Below are 24,056 nucleotides of genomic sequence, written 5' to 3' on the forward strand. Positions count from 1 at the left end.
TAGGAGGATGGCCTGATGGCCCCATCTTTTGCACTATGCATCTCTTCCACCTGGCTGTTTCTGAGTTGTATCATTTTGTAATAAGCCAGTAATCTAGTAAATAAGCTGTATTCCTGAGTTCTTGAGCAGTTCTAGCAAATGACTGATCTTGAGGAGGAGGTCCTAGGAATCTCTGAGTCAGCCTTTCACATACTTGTCTTTTTGAGAACCTTCCTCTACCAGTGATGGGCTAGGGTGAAGCAAGAGAGGTCTCTCCAGTGTACAATTTAAGGATGCCCTTTTGGGGTTGTAAAAGTGCAGGGCTGGCACCTGCATGGTCCTGCCAGTAAACATCTCTTCAACTTTTGTGCCTTAAGAGCCTCATTTATCTCACCTTAGTCCTTGCCCTGCTCAAATTCCCTTTCTTGCATATTCTGCTAGCTCTTTCCTCTAGATTGGCTCAAGCCTGCCATTTGCAGAAAGCCAGCCCATCTCCAGGACCTTGGATTTCTTAAGGAAGAAATTAAATAGCAGTCCCCTGGCATCCACATTTCTGAGTTTTCCAGCTTCCGCAACTGACCAAATCCTACTGCAACCCTTCCAGACCTTTATTTTGGTTTCCAAAGAAATCTACCTTACAAATACCCGACATTTAATCTCCAAATCTGATCCTATGTACACATCACATGTGTACACGTATGTACACATATGACCTATCACATATGTACACGTATGTGGGAAATTTAAAAGTTAGAAAAATCAGTTTTCAGATATTTCTTATAGTATATGTAACTTTATTGTTTCAGGCAAAAATCTTATTTTAACAATTTATTGTGCAATTGTTCTCTCTAGTTCAAAGAATTTTAAGAGTAAAATAAGATAAGGTATGTGGACTACATAAGCGGCAACTGTTACTATTTCTTTTTTTATATAAACATATTACTTATATGTTATTAGAACAGGCTTATAACAAAAGGGAAAAATATGTATTTGAAGTTATGTGAAAACTTACACATAGAGCTTTGGTAAAGTTGACTGAATAGTGTTACAATAACTTTACTTTACATAAATCTACAGAAGACATCATCCTATGATCTAAATCCAGGTGCTTCTATGTGTTCAAAGAAAAAAAAGCTGATAGTAAATAGTCCATTTTAATTATATTCCATAATATTTTCTCCTTTGAGAGGCAAGTTCTTACTATTGATCATATTTCTCAAAATGCATCTGAGGCTCATGATACTTTAAATCTTCATCTATGGAATCATTTTACAGATAAATCCATCTCAAAATGAGATAATGCTACGCAAACTATTTTCCATAGAATCAGAGAGTCCTAGTGAACACATAATCTCATTTATAGTCAAAAATACAATATATTTAAAAATATGACAACAATAAGTTTTAAGGTAAACAGAATCATCTCTATCTTACGAATAAATTTCTACCTAAAATATCACTGAGTTCTAACAAGTATTCCTAAGTATGGTAATGATCAACATCTATTATGCAACCTTTTTGAAATTGTCACTGGTAGAATACTCACCTAATTGCATCGTTGGTCTCTGAAACAGCTCTCAGGTACTCCTTCAAATAAAAATAATTAAAGCAATATTTCCGAATCCTATAGCCTCGCCATCGCCTTTGAATCTATTGAAGTAAATAAAAAGATAAAATATGCCAGTGAGCATTTTTAATGAAAACATTAACAGTTCTTCAAAATTAAGGCAGTGATGGATGATAACTTACATCAAATAAAGTCTTAGGCTTTCCCACTAGTATAATAGTATAGATAGGTACAAATGTATTGTACTCAGATTTATTATAAAATATTATAAAGACAAAACACACTTAGAGGTATTAGATTTTTAAAAATTTATAATTTTTCACAAACACTAAATGTGAAACTACAGAACAAATAAAAATTTGCTTTATCAATCTCTACCACTTCCACTTCCTTACCAAACCGATTTTTTATTTTTCATAAACCACTGACTTGAAGATTATATTTGGTCTCATTAAAATCAATTTTCAAATGGGCTTTTAAAATTTGGTGGTTTCAAAATCTTTAAACAAAATGTTGTCTTATATCTTCATCATGACATTTTAGTACTTAACAATAATAATAGCTAACATTTATTGTTTTATTATGTGTAAGGCACTATTCTAAGAGTTTTGCATGAATTAATCTTTATTTTTAAAAATTTTTTAAAGATTTTATTTATTTATTTGACAGACAGAGATCACAAGCAGGCAGAGAGGCAGGCAGAAAGAGAGGGGGAAACAGACTCCCCACTGAGCAGAGAGCCCAATGCGGGGCTCAATCCCAAAACACTAGGATCATGACCTGAGCTGAAGGCAGAGGCTTTAACCCACTGAGCCACCCAGGTGTCCCTGTATTAATCTTTCGAATACTCCTATGTCGAATACTCCTATGAGAAATATTCTTATCATCTTATTTATAGATGAGAAAACTGCTAAAAAGAGAAATATCCTTGTAATTATATAGCCACTGGTGATGAATCCAGGAATTACATTAGGACTTCAGTGACCATCTTCTAAGCCATTAAAATCGAGAACTGGGAATAGAGTGAAATGCAATTTTCAATGGACAAACATTTTTGTTGAAAGCACCTATGTTTTTTTAGATGGGAGGAGTATAGGGGGTCTCAAAGAACAAACTTATGTAGGCTACTTCATGCCTTATTATGCTCTAGTAGTCATGAGAAATCAATCTCTTTCCATTTTATCTTTGCTAATATAATCTCTATTAGAAAACTCAAAACAAAAACATAATAATGCCTAGATTTTACTTTTGTGGAAAACAACAACAACAAAAAACATAACTTCTTTAAAGAAGTAAAGCAAGACGAAAAAACAAAAGATGAAAAAAATATTAACCTTACATGAAGATTTAACTTCATTCCCTAAAATTTTATGGCAGTGTACACGTATTTTTTGATATGAAGTCCTTCCAATGTTTTGTAGAGTTAGCTAAGCTAGGAACACACACCTTCTCTAAATATTTTTTTTTAAATAGCAAAGGGTGATTAATATAGACACTCTACATTTGTCCATTGTGCTTTATCCCAAAAGCCAATTCTTTTTACACTAAATACGTTGAGCCTACAATTTTTTATAACTTGAATGCTGGATCTGTAAGAACATACAGGAAAAATGCTCTACTTGTATTCTCCTATATTTTGCCGTATTCTAAAGCATGACCATTTAAAAGGTATTTTACAATCTGAGACACAGAACATGAAAATTCTGAAAAACTGTTTTAGTCTCCCACTGTGAGAATGACAAAAATCACTGAAGATATGCAAAATAGCTTATAAGAACAATGAAATCAGAGATTATAATTCTAGAAAGTAACACGAAGTAGAAAAGCATGGTAGTGTAACAATGTTATAAAATGCATCTTTCCAAATATTTCTCAAATGATCTTTAGAAATTCATTAAATAAGAAAAACTATTTTTTTTCTAAAGGTGTATACTCATTTTAGAAACTATCTCCCTCTAATTCGACCAAACTGTATCAAAGATGACAAAGATGAGGAACTAATACAAACCACTTTCCTAATGAAAAGAATAACCAGTTGGAATATGTGTATGTATATAAATCATACATGCAAATAAGTGAATATTTTCCTGGCTCATCTAATTTAATCATTAGAGTATCATTTTGAGGTAGAGATTATTATTAGTCTCATTGATAGAAGGGGACACTGATATTTAGGTTAAATCATTGCTTTTGGTAACAGAGCTGGTGGAATGACTTCAAATATTATATCATACTTCTACTGCATGTACAGTCACACAATAAAAGAAGAGAACACTTTCAAACAAAAGTATGGACAAAAAATTCATCATCAGCAATAGAAGTGATTTAGGAAAAATGGTAAAATATTAGCATATCAAATAGTATTAACGTAGGAACTACTTGTAACATGAAAACATCATTAAAATCTAAATAAAACAGGATTCAATGTGCCAGAAAACATAAAAGATGCATGCTGGAGTACTGAGAAGGAAAAATGAAAGATGTTGATTCATGATTAGGTCACATTAGAGTGGTGTGTATGCCCATTCTGAGAAAAGTCTGAAAGGACAAAACTGAAACTGAATCCATGTGAGCAGAAAGGATACCTAAAGAAGCAGCACCAACCACTCCACAGAGTACATAATTGGTGTGTTCTCCAGGGATCTTCTAATATCCCAACTCCCTATACATCTACCCAAAGGCAGGCTAAAAGTCCTTTTCAAGACAAATCCTTTTATTCAGACTGGTATTAAACTGGGTATTAAGGCACATACTCAGCAAATAATGGTTAAAGTAACAAATTAAAACTCACCCACATTAATAATATTGATTGATAATCAATCTATCTCTAAATGGTTTTGCTAGAGGTGAGTAGGTAAAAGAAGAAAGAATCTGGGTGTTTGACCAAGTGAAGATGCTACCATCCAGTGAAGTGAGGAAGGATCTAAAATTTATTGAGCTCACGAATGTGCCAGGTATACATTAACTGCTTTAGTTCTCATGATAATCTTAAAGTATGTGCATATGCTTTTTCATTTAAAAGATACCATTTTCCTATGCTATAAGGAGTCCAGTTTATCCAATCCCTAACTGATAGAAGATAGAATACAGTGGAGATTCTACTAGACTTTCTCTTATAAGAACAAATGACATCTTCAATTTTGCCTAAATTTCCTGGTGATATTCCAGTATAGTGAATCAACTTTCAATTAAAAAAAAAAAAGTTATTTCAAGAGGCAAAACGACTTTTCATAACATTTCTTCTTAATTTCAAGGTGAATGGGTTATGACTTCAAAAAAAAAAGACTAGTATTCATGTCCTTCAAAGTAATTAGCAACTTTCAGAAGTGATTGGTATAAAACAATTATTGTCATTGATCAGCTCTGAATAGATAATTTTAAACAAAGTCATTGTGTGCTCAGCAGATTACAGCTTGTTAACGGGCAAGTTCTAAATGACCTCTTAAGCTAGTCAAATCAATGATGCATATTCCTCATTAAGTAACATCAAAATGTAAGTGGTCTTATAAATAATGTTTATCTTAAGCACTAAAACAAATGGCAAAACCTTGATATACCAAAAGCCATCTGTTCATAGAAAAGATTTCCCCTCCACTGGTTTACTTTTATTCCTCAAAATTCACAGTGACATTACTGTTAACAAAAGGAAAATAAAAGTTTCATCACCTCAAATTAAAATGAAGACATGAAAAACAAAATTTCTATTAACTGACAATAACCTACCTAGTATCAATGGTCTAAATGTATTTGAGAGCATACAAACAGAATCTTACTCATAACTATGCTCTTATTTATTAGAATGCTCAACATTCTAGATTATACAGTAAGCACAGAAAAGTTTTACTAAATTTTCAAAGGTATTTAAAAAACAGTAACATCAACATTTCATACTAGGTGTCACTGAATTATGATGTCAAAAATATACATATAAATGGAAATCTTAACCAGATATTTCTAACTAACATAAGATTCTGGATAATCATTCCATATGTAGTTTCTTCCCTTCAATATTGTTTCCCCACTCTACATGACTTTATATTCCCTTTCACTACAAATTTATTTAATTATTTCACAATGTTACTGGTACTACAAGTAGTAGGAAGGGAGAAGAAATATTCTTTCGCATGGTGATGGAAAATTTAAATACCCATCCATCATTAGGCAAAAGCTTGGGGTGGTCTATCTGATCCGGATCCTCTTACTCCTTGGGCTGAGATTTCGGGATATCTTTCTCTATTAATTTGTATTCCTAGAGTTTAAAATTATATCTAGTATATAAGAGACCTTCAGTATTTTTTCCTAAATTATTTCCTTAATTACTTCCTGGATTATTCCTGATAAATTCCTACTTATCCCTATCCATCTAATCATGGAGTCATTATCTTAAATGTACATGCATCATGGTATTACAAATATAAAAACTGGATTATAAGTAGTTTAGGGGATTGAAATGGATCCTTATGTATCTGACATATATTCAACTATTTTTTAATTAGAGCCACCACAGAATCATTTCTCATATTTTTATATTTTAGACACAAGTGGGAAACAAAAGAAAATGGTTAATTGATGTTTCAAGCTAGATTAATGTTTGTAAATTTAAATTCATATTCATAGATCCAGACCTCTAAGAAGAAAGAGCCAATAAAGTTATGGTTACTTTGCAAATCAGTTCTTTTAAGTGATATTTAATCTAATGATCGCCTTGCTGTTACAGTCTTTATTTTTCTTAAGGTGAAGATTTCTATCTGAACTAAAACATTTTGGGACACTAATTTCAAGACAAATCATTTAAAATAACTGAAATAATAAAGAATCAGCCAAGATGCTCTTTCAGAAGAGTATCATTATGTAAGGATATATGATTGATCAGTAATATGTACAAAGTTTCCAGGGTAAAAGGCATTCTATTTGAAAGAATCAATTATATCTGTAGCATTTTTAAATCTCTGCAAGCTTTAGATTATTTCCATTTTTCAATTCTCATAGATTTTGAAAGTGAGAAGAAGAAAGTGAGAAGAAAAACAGAACATATATTTTAAGAGATCTCTAAGATACTACACATGAGCACTTCCTGAAATTTGTATTCATATGATACTGTGCCAGGTGTCCTAGGACAGACAAGCAAAGGAGGACTCAAGATGTGTAAGATAAGCCAATGGAAGCTTTTTAAAGACATTGTAAGGAACATATAATTTGCAGAGAGTACTTTTGTTAACTTCCAACTCTGTGAAAGACTATATATCCTCATTATGTTTAGTTTAATAAAAACTCTTATTCTAAGAGTTAACATATAGAGAGATTAGCAGTTGAAGTTTCTAGCAGTCCTGGGGTGATGATGGAGGACAAATCCTGATGCTGGCAAGAGTAGCAAGTAAGGCCCCAGCCTTTTTTTTTTTTTTTTTACAATGAGAGGTTTATCATCCAATTCTGCCTACAAGGGGAAGCATGTAACACTCAACATGGTCTCCTACTAATCATCACTAAGTTTAGAATTCCCTAAGTAAAATGTACTGCTAGTAAGATGCTCTTGACTTGTGAGGACCAGTTTACCAAGTAAACCAGAGCATAAGTAATGAAGTTCCCATAAAGCTCAGTCCAGGGTTCACATAGTTGTTCTCAACTATGAGAACATATGTGGGTATCAGACCTCTAGGGTTCAATTCCTAACACTATCACTTACTAGCTGTGGGACCTTGGGCAAGATATCCTTCTGCGATTCTATTTCATCATCTTTCTAATTGAAATCTGTGAGGATTACAGAGAAGAGTTAAAATATTTAAAATATTTAAGACTGGTGCCCAGAGGGTAGTGACTGCCATGTAATTGCTAACTCTTATTATTATTTACTAATGGTTCTGACTTACCAAGATTTGAGAATATGTGGCATTGCAATCTTTTTCTTGCTTGGGCTCAGTGACATAAAGCTCCCACTGACAATCAGTCTGATTAATATATATATATATTATATATATATATTATATATATATAGCTGGCAGATATTTGAACATACCTTAATCAGACTGATATATCATACATATATATATATGTATATATATATATCAGATCTGATATATATATATATATACAGAGAGAGAGAGAGAAACACTCAGGTAATAAGTGTGAAAATATGGAGCCATTCTTTTGGGGAAATAGGAGCCTCAAAGACAAGGCTGAGGCTGGATACACATTCAGCCTCTCAGTTGACCCTCCCCCACCAATGGAAGAATTAAGCATATGATACATACCACTCCACAGACGAAGCTTCATCTGGGATGCAGTCAGCCAGTAAACAAAAGTCATAAGCAAGAGAAAATACTAAATGTTGAGAACCATGAATCAAGGTACCAGGGAAAAGGAACAAGTTAATAGACCCTAGGATGGATGAAATAATCCCACTAAACTGTACTTTTTTTTTTTTTTTTGCTACCTAGGGATATTTTTTAATGGACTTTCTACACATAAAGTAATTTTGCCTTCATCTTTATACTACTGTTATTAGGAAACTGAGCTGCTAAGCCCAGTGTTTGGTGGACCTGAGGTGACACCCAAGCGCTTAATTAGATACTCCCTGGCATCAGAAATGGAGAGTCAGTTCTATGTCAGGCTGTAAAAGGATAGACAATTGTGTATTTAAATGGGATGTGGAAAGAAATGAGTTTAGGAACTGAATCAGTTCAGGATATTTGTATAAGATACTAAAAGCTGTGCAAAAAGAGAACTAAGAAAAAAGCTGGGGACCAAATTTAGACAAGATCCACAACAGAATACCCAAAATGTTGGAGGAAAAGCAGAGCCCTAATCTGGAGTAAAGATGAATTAAAGACCTGGGTGGCTCAGTGGTTTGGGCTGCTGCCTTCTGCTCAGGTCGTGGTCTCAGGGTCCTGGGATCGAGTCCTGCATCGGGCTCTCTGCTCGGCAGGGAGCCTGCTTCCCTCTCACTCTCTCTGCCTGCTCTCTGCCTACTTGTGATCTGTCTCTATCAAATAAATAAATAAAATCTTAAAAAAAAAAAAAAGAGAACAAGATTCAAGAAGAGAACAAGAACAAAAAAAAACAGAGAAACAGGAGGAACAGGGCCCCAGGAGCTAAGATAAAAATTTACTGAGCAATTTATTGCTGTATTAATTGACTGTCATTGGCCTAGCAACATATCAGCAACAGGGATTTTGAAAAGGCACACTGTGGGTTCTGACAGCAGCTTATATCACAGCAGACCCCCTTCAAACCTGTACATGTTAGGATACTTTAGCAAGGTCCCAAAGCTCATGAGCTCTTCTATTCACATGAGAACTGCACTAATCAAATAGTACTTTACCACGTCCAATTTATCTATACCACATAATCTCACCAGATTCTCAAAAAGGTCTTAAAGGTCCCCCAGCAAAGGCTTAAATAATTGCCAACAGACACTGAGGGACTTAAACAAAAAGTATTTACAACAAATGACATTTTTACTCCTCATGTAGAAAATTGTTCATTGATTTATTTGGGGAAATTTATTTAACCACCTACTATAAGCCAGGAACTAGAGATACAAAGACTAAGAGGATAGGATCTGGGCCCCAAGGGACTTACAGTGTGTGAGGGGGAGGATACAGGCATGTAAATTAGTAAGGATAATAAAATGTTACAGGTTCTGTAACAGAAGTATGTCGATGGTAAAAGAGGACATAAAAAGGGAGAGCGATCAATGCTACATGGGTAGGGGGATCATAAAGCTTTTAGAAAGAAGGTGACCCTTTAAAAATTAAATGCAGCAGATCAGGATATGAATACTTATTACATTAAAAAATCATATACATATAATTTATTCTTTATTATAAAAATGTGACATCTATATAGGAATGGATAGGCTAAAAGTGTATTCTTTAAATCCCTCTATTTTCAGGAATGTTCCACTAGCCTCATTAGCAACTGGTAATAATCTGTTATGCTAAGAGTCAGCAGTCAAACATAATTTGTAATTAGCTCCGTATATAAGGCAAATTAGGACAAAAGTTTTTCTTTTCTATTGTGTGTGAAAACCCTATTTGAGATTTGGGTGCACATGAATCTGTGTGAATATTATATAAATTTTGGGTAGTTATCTAGGACTCTCAGAAGTTCTTCTTGGACAAGCACAGCCACCCATATTTAATGCATTTAAGGGATAGTTGTTTTGAACAGGGTTACTTGGTAGCTGATGAGCTGAAAAGGCAGAGGTACAGCTATTAGAAGTGAAACTTCAGCTAGTGCTCTCTAACCAGGATCGTAACCTTCCGATGTGCACAACATCAAGGTAGGCGGACCACACACCTCACCCACTCATTCCTGCAGAAAGCAAAACCTTCAGAGCACCATCCTGCAGAACTGCACATTTTACAAATAAATTCAGTTCTGGTCACTGTGATCAACCAATACTAAAATTTAATCTTTTTTTTTTTAAGATTTTATTTATTTGACAGAGATCACAAGTAAGCAGAGAGGCAGGCAGAGAAAGAGAAAGAAGAGGAAGTAGGCTCCATGCTGAGCAGAGAGTCCAATGCAGGGCTTGATCCCAGGACTCTGGGATCATGACCTGAGCCGAAGGCAGAGGCTTTAACCCACTGAGCCACCCAGGTGCCCCTAAAATTTAATCTTTGTTAGGCGGTCATTTTGGCCTTCATGCAAGTAAGCCTCATGCTTCATCACAGGAACGTGAAATAAGTACCCAGTCTATTACCAAGTCAACTCATGCAAACCTCTGAAGGCAGTCTTTAAACATCTTCACTAGAGAAGTGTTTTCATTATAAAAATTCCTGCGTGTCGTCAGTGGTTCAGCTCAAAGTCTTCCCCCGCCTCACTTTATGGGTCACTGCATCCCCACCTCTCCTTTCCTCTCCTGGAATGTGTGGCATAAAAAATAAATCCAGACATAGCAAGAGAGACTTTATTCCAAAGAATTATCATAATGGGGAGGGAGGGAGTGAATGACCATCACAACAGATGGAGAGGAATACTGCAATAGGGAGAGCACTTTGACCATAAGATCCATAAGCATGTCAAGAATTAGACACAAAGAGTTGTGTGTGTGTGTGTGTGTGTGTGTGTGTGTGTGTGTGTGTGTGTGTGTTTAATAGGAAGCTGTAAACAAGGCTAGAAAGAACCAGATGTGGAGAAGTGGGATGAAAGTGTGGCATAATCGGATAGATCAGAAAATGCTTTATCAGGAAGCCAGCCTATTCTCAGGAAGAGGTATTATATGCTGGCTGAAGTTCAGGGACACAGGGAAGGAGAGAAATTTGGGAAGGGGGCACTGTGCCTGGTCTTGTCATAGGTAAACGAGGGACAGATCTGTGCCTCTTATCTAAGTCATGTGGTGAAAGGCAATTTTTTCTTTTTTTTTTTTTTTTTTCCAGTAAGCTATTTCCAGAGGGTGGGAGATATTTTTAAACTTTGTTGTCTTCCATGATCACAGGACTCAGGTAAAGTTCAACTGTGCTCACTAACAATAATCAAAGACAAGTTGACTTTGGGTGATGCTAGTAGGAAATGCAGCTTTTAGTTCAATGTGGGGAGTATGTCAAAAACTGTCTTCCAAGTGGCTTATACTGATGTAGGTTTCTTAGATATGCCTAACATAGGTAAAGAGAATCACGATTTAAGCCAGATGAAAACTGAACAGGAAGATGGAGGGCTAAATAGCAAACAACAGAATGCATTTTTCTACCCTGTCTTCTATGTATCTATCTCCCCCGTGATCTATGTAGACATCTAAGTCTTAAGTCCACGTATATTATGCATCTATTGCCTTTTACTCTGGAGATACATCTGACACAAAGTAAGCAGAAAAGAAAAGAATCTAACAGTGGTAAAGGCTCAGAAGTCAAGTCTTTGGCAGAGCTATACAGAGAATCAAAATCTCCTAAATTCCCAGATTTAAGCACTCCCACTGAAAGAAGACGACCAAATCATTTTCCTATACTACTATATTATTAGTAAGTAAATACCCCATTGCTGCTATAGTATGTGCCTTTGGCTCAGGAAAAAGCAGCAAGATCTACTTCTTCCTCTTGCTTTTCTCCCTAAACCACAGGGGAACAGAAAGGTGGACAGAGGGGCACCTGGGTGACTAAGTTGGTTAAGTGTCTGCCTTTACTCAGGTCACGATCTCGGGGTCCTGGGATCAAGCCCCATGTCAAGTTCCCTGCTTAGCAGGGAGCCTGCTTCTCCCTCTCCCTCTGCCCCTCCACTCTGCTCATGCAGTCTCTCTCTCTCTCAAATAGATAAGATTGTGAAAGAAAGGAAGAGAGAGAGAGAGATAGTTTGTGAAAGAGAGAGAAAGAGAGAAAAAGAGGAAGGAAGGAAGGAAAAGAAAGAAAAGGAGGGAGGGACAGAACAGGTAGACCAGCCCTGTGATAGGCTCTTGGCACACACCCATACCTGCAGAGGAAAGCACCCTTCTTAAAGCAGTATACATAACCAAGAAATGTTAATTTACCTGCCATATTTCTGCATGGGACCTTCAGAAGGTATTTTACTATGCTGTTTGACCCAAAATAAAATCTATTATTAGCAGAAGTAAGAACTATTAGATTAATGAAGAGAATATAGTAAGGCAACATAAGTTTTAAGAACATTAATGGAATTCACCAAAGTAATTTCTCCATTTATAATAGCTCCACAATTAAGCTATTACCATACTGAGACAAGAAAAGTAATATTTTTGTGTTGCCCATTCCCAAAATCTGAGCAGAAACCAAGCCAGCCTCATAATCACTAGTTCAGCATTCCATTAGGAAAATAACACATAAAAATGAACATAGAGATGATAGAAATTAAACTTCTAAGGTGGAAACTGACTTTATTACTGCTAAATCATATGAATAACTCCTAATTGATTTGTATTGGACCGGCATCTTATATTCCAGAACCATGTTCATCTATTTATCACAATATTCTATATGACATATGGAAACTAATACATTGCTTCATTAATATTTACGGTCTTTCTCTAGTTATGGCTCAGAGATATTTAACATTCTAAAACATAAGCACTGATAATGACATGTTTTACATTTTACTCTAATTTTTAATACTGCCAAGATTATTTAGTATAACTAACTTTTTAACTATGTACTCTCTTCTCTCTAACCATTAGCATATCAATCAAATTTGCATTATTCTGGCTTGCTCATTTTATTAAAAGTGAATTCAGGGCACAATTGACTTTTCATTTGTTTAACAAGTGAAGAAATATTTACCCTGACAGCCATTGCGTTGTAGAAATTCATCTTCATAGCACAAGATGCGAACTGTGAATCAGGAAAAAAGAAAAAAGGCCTATAGTTCAGTTATACAAAGACAGTGAAGCCTATTTTTACATATAAAAGATAAGAATCTTTATACATAATACATAATAAGAGTTCTGGGTTTAGAAAAATGAAATCAAACTTTGTATTGAAGAGATAGGGTTCCTAATACATAATGCAGGCTTAACCAGAAAAATCTATGGTAGTCAAACTAGGAGCTAATGGAGATATATGATCATAAAATGCTCTCCGCTGAGTTTGATAATCAATGGTGCTCTACTGAGAATAGAATAACAAAGCAGAAATATTCACAAGTGCTGGTGACACGCAGTATTGTATGATTTATTCACTGGGGTTCTTTTAGCCAAAACTCACAGAAACATAAAAGGAATTCATATTTCAAGACGTCTGGTTTAATGAAAAATTCAAAGAAATGCTGTCTTCAGTCGAAATCGTTCGAGGATATGGATGCAGTGATGGAGCAAAACTGTGCCTTCCAACCATCTGTACAAAATGTTATGTACTTAGCTGCCTCCTGAGTAATCCTTGGGAATTTTGTTTCATTTAATATTCATTTTAACACCATAAAATCATAAATACAATGATATCATGTTACAGCAAATCCCCTGATATAGGGAAGACTTCCTAAGGTCTTGGTTTCTTTCTAGTATAGACACATTTGTCTATTAATATACAAATCTCTGTTATAGTACATAATCATTTAGCAACATAGCTTATTTCAAGACAAATATTGCTTTAAATGAAGTTTCTACATCTGTTATATCTTTTAATTAAAAACATAAAATTTAAAACATAAAAACATAATTCATGACAGTATAATCAATAGTAAAAGCAATGAAATATACATTTTTGATCCAAATATTATTTTATCCATTTTTATTCAATCAAAGTTCATTTGACTAACATAACTTGAGCTTAGGTAACAGGTGCTGTGTTTCAGGCAAAAATCAGAGATAAGTGCCTTAACCTTTTATACAGGGGTTTTCTTCCCTGCAATAAACAGAAATTCATATAAAAGGGTTTCATTGTAATTAGGATTGTTTGAATTGCCTGGTCTGATCCAAAGCAAATTGTCTGTAGAGAGCAGCAGGGCTGGATTATTTATCAACAGTCTGAGCAATTAAGAAACAGTTGGCTGCAATATGTTATTTACAAACGAACACAATGATGTTACTTCATTTTAAATTCTCATTCTTTGTCATAGCAAGCGAGGCATATTTCTTGGCATTTGCGGTGAAGTTAAAAGATTTACCTTAATACCTTATTTCTTCAAGTTATATTGATGCAGAGATAACCATTGAATGATTTTACACAGGTGGGACATACTAAAAATTACATATCTAAAATGTCTGGGTTCAGAAAGAGGTAATGTTTCTTACCCTTATGTTGCTGTTCGGTTAGCAGCACTGAGTGCGTGTGAGCTTTCAAGTCACAGACCCGAGTTCATGTACCGATGTTGCTTTTATCAGCGGTGTGGCTTTGGACAAGTTACTCAAAGCCAGCCAGTCTGGATTTCCAGGCTCACAATATGGAACAGCACACACTTTGAGGAGTTGAGGTGAAGATTAAAATGAGATAAAATTTTTAAGGGGCTTGGGACATAGTTGATGATTATAAAAGGGATTATCACTGCTGCTGCTAAACACATTTTGTAGCTAAAAGTATGCAATTTAACAATTAGTAAAATTCCAAAATATAAGAGGTCAAATTTTATTCTGAGGACAGAGAAAAGAGCAATCTAGCTTTTAAGTGTACGAATTCTGACTTTCATTGCCAAAGGTGGAATAGCACTTTGATTCTAGTTTATCATTCTCATGTGAATCACTGATGTTAAATGTATTTGCTTTGGAAAGTAACAATGATATATTTATGTGAGAAATACTGCAGGTTCCCACTTATAAGAGGTATGTGAAATAGTCAAATTCACAGAGACAGAAAGTGGAATAGCAGTTACCAGGGGCTAGAGGAAGGGGGCAGCTTTTGTTAAATGAGTAGTCTCCATCTGAGATGAAGGAGAAATTCTGGAGATGGGTGGTGGTAATAGTTGCATAAAAACTTAAGTATACTTAATGCCACTGAATAATAATAGTGCAGTTAGAAGTGGTACAAATGATAAATTTTATGCTATGTGTATTTTACCAAAATGTTAAAAACACTAAAAAAAATCATTTGTGAATGAATTGTTCATTTTCATAAGCTATCTATGAGACACATTTAGACACTTATTTTGTAAAATCCCTTTCATCTGAGTCCATTTGTTTCCATTCTGAACAATGATACTACTTGTTTTATTAGTATCTGTTCTTTTGGGATATGAGTAGTTAAAATACAAATCATACAAAAGCCCTTGTTCCTAATACTATTGTTGAGAATTCTGTCCTCAAAATTTGTTTTTCCATTGAATGGGAGTTGGATAAGCAAAGAATATCCTAGCTACTAAATATTAATAGTCTATCCAACAATGACAAGCTATTGTAAGTTCTCAATAGACAAAATTCTTAAAATTTTTCTTACTATTTATTAATTTCTCATTTTATCACAAAATACTAAGTCTACTAAGACTAAAAATCTGGACTGAAAATCAAGCATAAATGGTAATAGTTTCATTGTAATGAAAATATGATACTCAATTACAGATGTTTCCCTAGATGTCTGGTGAACAAAGAAAGGGAAAGAGAGGGGAAAGAGGGGACAGAAAGAGAAGAAGAAGGATAAACAGAACTGATATGTTGCATTTACAACAGATAGCACAGGAAGTATTTCTGGGACGAACACTAAGTCAACCATTTGTTAGCTGTATGGCCTTGGCCACATCATCCCCCTCAATTTTTACAAGGCTTCTGAAAATTTTTTTGGAGGATTTATTCCTTTTAAAAACATAATCTTCTGCGTGGTTGGTATCTATGTGGATCTTTTAGACAGGGTTGCTATTCATTGGGACTGGACCATTATTACTGATGGAAGCATGTTTCATATTTTGAGTTTCTTTCTTTTTTCTTTCTATCAGGTGAATTACAATGGGAGGGTGGTTGGGGATAAATGAGAACCACCCTCTTGGAGGTCAAGTGATATTCAAAGCTTACCACAATCAGGTCCCAATTTCTCCCCTCAATTATCTGTTACTACTCCACTCCTTTAAAAGCTCTGTCTGATCAAATTACTCTTTTTATTTGTTCACCTCCATGTCCATATTACTCCCCTTGCCTGAAATGTCTTACCATTCTTTTCCAGCTGTCCAAAACTTCTCTCTCCTGTTTTTCTTGCAAGCATTTATAGAAGAAACTATCTTTTCTCCCCTATTCCAAGAGAAGAAGCTGGCATTCTCCTAGTTGCAAAGCACTTTCAAACCATTCCATACCATTAAAAAGTACTCCATTAAAAAGGACAACAACAACAAACCAAAAGAACAAGAAACCTTACTTTTTAATCTCAAGTTTGCCACACTTAAGACTCTCTATCCCTTTCAATATTGTCATACTTCAGGTATCTCATTACTTATTAACCTCCTTCCTCCCTCCTCCTCACTTCTCCCTGACTGCCCCAAGTACGCTCTAAAAATTCTGGCATCAAGCTAATGGTCAAATTCATATAGACAACACATTTAATTACTAAATCCACAGCCAGGTTCCAGACCCTAGGAACTAGAAATGTTCCCCGTCTTAAGTCTTAAACTCTAAATGCGAATTTCTCTCCTTCAACCCCCAGTGGCTTGATTTCACTTAAAGGTTCTTCTATTTGGTTTGGACAGATTTAATACAGATATTTCTTGTTCCCCATTTTTAAGTTCCTTGTTCACATAATTTTATCTATAAGACTACATGGTATTTTGCTACATGAACATACCACAGATGACCTAATATTTCCTTTACTGTTGAGTATTTAGGTTGAAAACCCCCAAAAAAGTGAGTTTCAAGGAGGAAACAGTCAATCATTTTCAAAAGCACAACACTAAAAAAAGTTTTTTTCGGGGTTTTTTTAAATTAAAGGTTTCATTTTAATTCTGGTATAGTTAACATATAGTGTTCTTATTAATACAGTGATTCAACAATTCTACATATTACTCAGTGCTTACCACAGTAAGAGTAACCTTTAATCCCTGTTACCAATTGCACCCATCCCCCACCCACCTCCCCTCTGGTTATCATCAGTTTGTTCTCCACAGTTAAGTCTGTTTCTTGATTTCTATCTGCCTCTCGTTTTTTTTCTTGGCTCCTCAAAAGCAGAACACTGAAAGCAATATGTATTCATAATAACTTTGAGTAATACAGCTATAGAAACCCAACCAGATCAGCTGGCTTTGTTTTTTAGATTGAACAGTACAAAGGAAACACTTGCATTAAAGTGATGACAATAGAACCTTTAGAAGCCACGCACATATGGATAACAGATATCATGAGCACGAGCCTTTGTTATTTTCCACATCAGTGCTATCCTCATTTCATAATTTTGAGTATAATCATTAAAATGATTTATTATCAAATAATTGTGAGTGTTTCGTGCATATGCTTTGCCTTGTTTGTTGGCAAATGATACCAATCTGTTCATTATCAACAGCTGATTTTTAAAACACCCTTTCTTTCTTCCACATACAAAATTAAATGCCAAATATATTATTTCTTACAATTATTATTAGCATAATCTTTAAAACCAGGAGAACCAACTCTAAATTCATTTCATAATTATGATGAAAATATATTAATAAAGTTTTAAATTAATACCAGTAGGTCAGAAACTTAAGTGATCCAGCCTTTAGTATTTATCTAAACTGCAAGACCCTGAAAGGAAAAAAAATGTTTCCGTTTTCTGCTCTGACACTAAAGGGTGATAAATGTTACCTTACTTATAACTGATTTGGAGGTCCTTCTGCTGAAGTTTCTCTCTCCCTCTTTCTCTGCCCCTCCCGACCTCACGCTCAATCTCTAAAATACATCTTAAAAAAAAAAAAAAAAGGAGAAGAGGAAGAAAAAGAAAAAGAAAAGAAAGAGAGAAAGCTCCCAAAACATCAGGACCATTGGAGTATCCAGTAGAAAAAGCAAGTTGCAGTAAAGTTAAGAGTTCAGCAGGTATGAAACGCATATGCACTGAGCACACACACCAGATACCATCAATTTTCACTAACAGGAAAAGATTTTCAAGGCTGTGAATCAACAATCCTAGACCCCTAAGATGGACAAATTCGGGTTATATTGCCAGATACAGTGCCCTGGAAGTAAGCAGGAAGGTCAGAAATGGAGGTAGGGAATAAAAAGAGGCAAAAACAATAGTCATCAAGGAACCGAGAGAGTCAGATCACTCACACACACACACACACACACACACACAGAAAAACCAATACCTAGAAATGATCTATTATTGTGAGTTAACGAAGGCACTATAGTGGAGAACCCATTGATCCTTCAGGACTGGATAAGCTAGCTGGTGTCAATACGAAAATTATTTAAAAGCTAAATAGAAATGTTTCAGTTAATAGAATTTTGAGGGAGGTTGTTTAAAACTACTGAACCTATCTAAGGAGATCCTAGGATCTTTCTCAGTTCATTTTCTGTGTGACTTTGCCACATCTGAGACTGTTGACAATGCCAAATTTGCTAGGCATTCTCTCCTCTGGTTACTGTGATATTGTATCTCTGATTTTCTAATTATTATCTGTCTATAATTCCCTTTCCTCTGCCTAAATCTTACCTAATGTGTTTCACAAGCCTTAATTCTTGGCCCTCTGCTCTACTCTTGAGGTATATTTTTTCCCCATTAGGTAGAAAATCCAGTCATCTTGCAATGATGGTTCTAAAATCTTTGTCTCCAGCTCTGACTCTTACTCTAAACTCCCATTCAAGTGTTCACTTTAATAAGCATTTGTGGAGTGTTAATTATTATATGCCAAACACTTTGCTGAGAGACTACAAAATCGCCTTACAAGATACCACCACATGGAGGTGTCCTAACATCATCACAAACTCAAAAAGCTAAAAACATCTTTTTTGTAAGATTCACTTAGTGCCCCATTCAGAATGTTTCTTATAAACATGCACACTTTTATTATCATTATAACCATTAATCAGGTCTGTGGAGATAAAAATGCAACTATCTTAGTAGCTTACAAAACAAAAAGTTTCTCCCTCACATTATGGGTAACTAGACCATCTATGCTCTACGCCTCTTCCTCTTAACCCCAAGGATGAAGGAGTGGCCCAAGACTGAGGTGTGCCATTCTTATGCCAGAAGGAAAGAGGGAGAAAGCGTCTTAAAGCTTCATCTTGAGTGTGGCATATGTCCCATCTGCCCACAACACATGGCTTAGCCCAAAATCTATGAGATGGAAAAGAAGCACTCTTTTATGAAGAAGGGGGTAGTGAATAATTTTGATGCATACTGATACAATCACCAGCTGTGTTGACCATAGCAAAAGTCTTCCAACATATATATCCCTGTGAATCATGTAATCAGTTAGCAAAAATGTCAGCAGGCTTTCTATGTGACATTTGCTGTGATACATTTGTGATACAGTAAAATTGAACAGTTACTGTCATTCAGGGGCTCCCAGTCAAATAAGAGACGTAGATGAAGAAATTTATCACAGTGGGACAAATGCCTACATGAACAAAGCTAGGAAGGCACACCTGGTATGTGCAGTCTCCCACCACTGTACACTCAGCTTCAGGAGATCAGGGAAGGTTAATGTTTAAGTCAAGTCTGGAAGAGTAAGTAGGGCTTTGGACCAATGAGAGGCAGGTCAGAGTGAAGGAGGGAGGGCATTTTAGGCACGGTATGGGGCATCTGTAAAAAACTTGCAGGACACTGCACATTTTGGCAATGGAAGATGATTTAATGTGTCCAAAGTATATTTTATACAGGTGTAGCAAGAAGCGAGGTTAGAGAAAAAGCAATTGGAGACTATGAAAAACCTGACAAGACACATGAAAGATGTAAACATTTTGCAGTACACTATGGCAAGGGCTGTAGGCATGTGAATAAAATGATGATATTTAGACTAAAGTCAAGAGACTTTTATGAGGACAAGTGGAAAGTGTTTGATGGCTGATAGGAAATAAAGGGTAGTGAGAAGCAGATAGTGGAGAGTCTAGGATGACTGGATTTTTGGTTGAATGGTTGTACCATTTATCTGAATGAAGGAATACATAAGGAGGAACAGGTTTGGGGCCTGAGGGACACATGGAGAAGATTTTAATAAGGAGTTAGCATGTGGATCTATATGGATCAGAAACTGAGAACTTGAGGCAAACCACCAAATATTCCTGAGCTCCCATTTTTCTATCTATAAAATGAAAATAACACATGTACTTTCTACTTGACAGATTGTTGGAAAATATTAAATAATGAATATAAGGTTTATTTTTTAAAGATTTTATTTATTTATTTGAGAGAGAGAGAGAGAGAGAGAGCTTGAGAGGGGAGAAGGTCAGAGGGAGAAGCAGACTCCTCATGGAGCTGGGAGCCTGACGTGGGACTCCATCCTGGGACTCCAGGATCATGACCTGAGCTGAAGGCAGTCTTAACCAACTGAGTCACTCAGGTACCCCTGTAAAGGTTTGTTTTTTTTTTTCAGCATTCCAAAATTCATTGTTTATGCACCACACCCAGTGCGTATTATGGACATAAAGTTTTTAAACAAGAAATTCCTTTTAAAATGTAGGAAATTACTTTTTTAAAAAAGATTTTATTTATTTATTTAAAACAGAGAAAGATCACAGATAGGCAGAGAAGCAGGCAGAGAAAGAAGGGGAAGCAGACTTCTCGCTGAGTAGAAAGCCCGATATGGGGCTCGATCCCAGGACCCTGAGATCATGACCTGAGGCGAAGGCAGAGGCTTAACCCACTGAGCCACCCAGGCGCCCCTGAAATTACTTTTTAAAAGTCACATTCACGCCAACCTTCTGCTAGTCTCCAAATTCTGAGCCACCCAGATCAACATCCCTCCAGCCTCCCATCACATCATGCTCATTCCCAATTTCAAAGCCTCACTCATGGCGTTGTTACTATTGTATATAGCTTTTAGGAAAAAAAAATGCATAATAAATTTGGGAAATGATGATTTAAACATAGTTACTACAGACTATGCATGTGACAATGTGTACTAATGTCTGTGACAGTATAATTAATGTAGACTTAAACAATATCTTTAATTCCTGTCCTACTCCCCAACCCAAGAAAGTAGCAGGTCCTTTCATGCATTCTTGGCTCAGATGGCTTATGTGTGACTGTCCATCCCTACTGAGCTTCGCTTTCCTAAAACCTGAGCTCTGAGAAATTATGCTGGAATGGGAGAGAGATAGTAAGAGGAGAGCTATGGGCAGAGAAAGAGAAGTAGAAGATTCCACATGCCTGGGGAAGAGCTGGGCATTAGCTTTTTAAAATAAGGAAACACAACATTTGGCATTACTATCACTTTTTTTTTAACATCTTAATTTTATTTTTTCCAGTGTTCCAAGGTGACTAAAACTCTAGGACTAAACTTGGTGGCACCTGTAAATTAGACAGGACTGAAAGTACTAGGGATATCGGGATACTGACGGTAACAAAAATTCCCATTCCCTTTATGTGGCCCACCAGCCACAGAGTTCTCAAAGGATGAACCTTGAAGATCAAATACATGGGCCAGGACAAAGGACCTCCTCTGAATGAAGCTCCACAAAGATGGGGATCTCTGGTATGTTAGCACAACTTAAGCTTCATGGACTCTGTATAACCCATAGGAGGGAATTCTTCAATAATGAGCTGAACTTCAACTGCCTATCAGCTTCAGCAAATAAGGGTTGTGGAATCACGTTGAATTGGGTTTGAACTTTTCTCCACAGGTCACTAACAGTATGTCTTTAGGGAAGTAACCACATCTGAGACTAAAATTCTTCATCTATACAACAGTGATAATATTCATAGGACTTGTGTAAGACTTTAGTTGGTATACATACACATTAAACACAAAAATGTTTGCTACAGGGGCGCCTGGGTGGCTTGGTGAGTTAAATTTAAAGTCTCTGCCTTAGGCTCAGGTCATGATCTCAGGGTCCTGGGATCAAGCCTCACATCAGGCTCTCTGCTCAGCAGGGAGCCTGTTCCCCCCACCCCTACCACCACCCCCGCGTGCCTCTCTGCCTGCTTATGATCTCTAATAAATAAAAAATCTTTTAAAAAAATGTTTGCTACAATATTTTAGTCATAGTATTCAATCAGTAAATGACACTTATTTTAATTTCATTCAATAATTACTTATTGAGGTCCAATTATGTTATCTGAGATCCTTATGTTAGGTCCTATATACATAATGGCAAAAAAGGAATAAATAAAACAGACCTGTTCTAAAATAGCTTATAGCTTAACAGACTTAAAACTATCAGAACGAATCTAAATGAGGAAAATCTCCATTTTTCCCCAAGAGCTCAAGATAATTAGATCCAAAACTGAAGCATAATTTAATGATCATGCTGAGTGATATTCTTTTTGATCAAATTCAGTTAAGACACTACAGTAACAAAACAAATATCCAAGAATGGATCTTTATATGAATTTTTTTTTAAGATTTTTTTTTTTAAATTTGACAGACAGGGATCACAAGCAGGCAGAGAGGCAGGAAGAGAGAGAGAGAGAGGAGGAAGCAGACTCGCTGTGGAGCAGAGAGCCTGATGCGGGGCTCGATCCCAGGACCTTGGGATCATGACCTGAGCCGAAGGCAGAGGCTTTAACCCACTGAGCCACCCAGGTGCCCCTCTTTATATGAATTTTTAAAAATATTTTTTCAGCAACCTCAACATCATTAGAATAAATACAGATTCCCAAGTTGAGTACATTGACAATAGCCCCTGAAATGTTTATACTCTTGTATATTTGATAAAAGAGGTCTCAATCACTCATAACCTTCTTACTAGTGGCTTGTAAATAGCAATTCCAGCAATGGAAGTTAAGTCAGTAATGCTCATGGAAAGCCATATGCATGCATATATATATGTTATTATCCTGTCTATACATTGACACAGACCCCCAACTATGAATGAATAATGGGGCTAAAGATCACTCAGCACTCCAAAGAAAATACCTTAATTTTTTAATCATCCCATTTAAGCAATCTGATTCTATTAAAAGTGGGTTTGAAGGAGCTTCTGCTGGCCAAATCAATTTGAGCGCCAAACCAATTAGTGACAGTAATTTATTATAGCCCATTGAATAAAACAGGAATCCATGAGTTCATACTGATGTAAAAAATTTTAAAAAGGACAAAGAAAAAAGCTTTTTCTTATACTAACATGCTAACAAGTAAATGTAGAAGAAATGACAGAGTTAGAAAATTGCTATTTAACAAATATAATAATTGATTCTGGCCAAAACCAAAAATAAATGCTAAACTTAGTGTAAAAAAGCTTGATGAGAAAGAAGATACACACACACACAAACACACACAGTTTTGAAATATCCCCCCACCCCCCTCCACAGGGCACCTGGGTGGTTCAGTTGGTTAAGCATCTGCACTGTAAAAGCATCACTGTGGTTTTAAAACTAGCTATAAGAGAGACCCAACAGTTACAAAAAGTTCAGAATGGCAGAATTACTGTTTGAATACGTAGTTTCACTAAATCTAAAATAGTAGGCTCTTCTTCCAAACAGTTCCTGTACTTTTTCAACATGTTTTAAAGCTTTTTTCACTAAAGGTGAATGCTTATTGCTTACTTACCTACTTACTTTTATCTTTCCCTCTCTATATCTTTTAATTTCACTTAGATGCAACTAATCAAGAACAAATGAAAAACAAATTTATGCTATTATAGTCGAAAATAGTAACAAACCAAAAATTAAATGAAGTAGGCCACTGATTAGAAACTTTCTCATTTTGTATTAAAAAAAAAAGTTTTTTCTTAATATCCTAAAACTCTTAGCTGAAGTGTAAGTTGGCATGCTACCAGATACCTCTACAAGACTATCAGTGCATAGAGATGGTTGTGGTATACCACATTTAAGGCAAATCTTCAAAACATCCCAGCAGCCATAGCCAATAACAGACAATAGTAAAATCACCTTATTTTTATATTTTATAAAGTTAATTTTGGCCACTTTAATTCAATTAATGCTTACTGACAATGTTATGAAACAGGGATTAATCTAAATGTTGATGGCCCAAAAATGAACAAGCTGCTATGCCTACCCTGAAAGGGCTCACCATCTAGAACCTGGAGAAAATCATTGACAAATAAGTGCACATAAATAAGTGA

At 35.6% G+C, this 24,056-nt stretch overlaps 1 protein-coding gene across 1 annotated transcript in view; it reads right to left on the bottom strand.

The window, feature by feature from the left end:
- SPATA17 (spermatogenesis associated 17) overlaps positions 1-24,056 on the bottom strand; it is a 164,455-nt gene that overhangs the window by 124,240 nt on the left and 16,159 nt on the right. Inside the window, exons 4-5 of the mRNA XM_045982285.1 lie at positions 12,772-12,822; positions 1,526-1,629 (exon numbers count right to left, since the gene is read on the bottom strand). Of these exons, the coding sequence (XP_045838241.1) occupies positions 1,526-1,629; positions 12,772-12,822 (155 nt within the window). The remainder of the gene's footprint in view (positions 1-1,525; positions 1,630-12,771; positions 12,823-24,056) is intronic.

This window comes from Meles meles, chromosome 17, assembly GCF_922984935.1.
Source record: "Meles meles chromosome 17, mMelMel3.1 paternal haplotype, whole genome shotgun sequence".
Lineage (NCBI taxonomy): Eukaryota > Metazoa > Chordata > Mammalia > Carnivora > Mustelidae > Meles > Meles meles.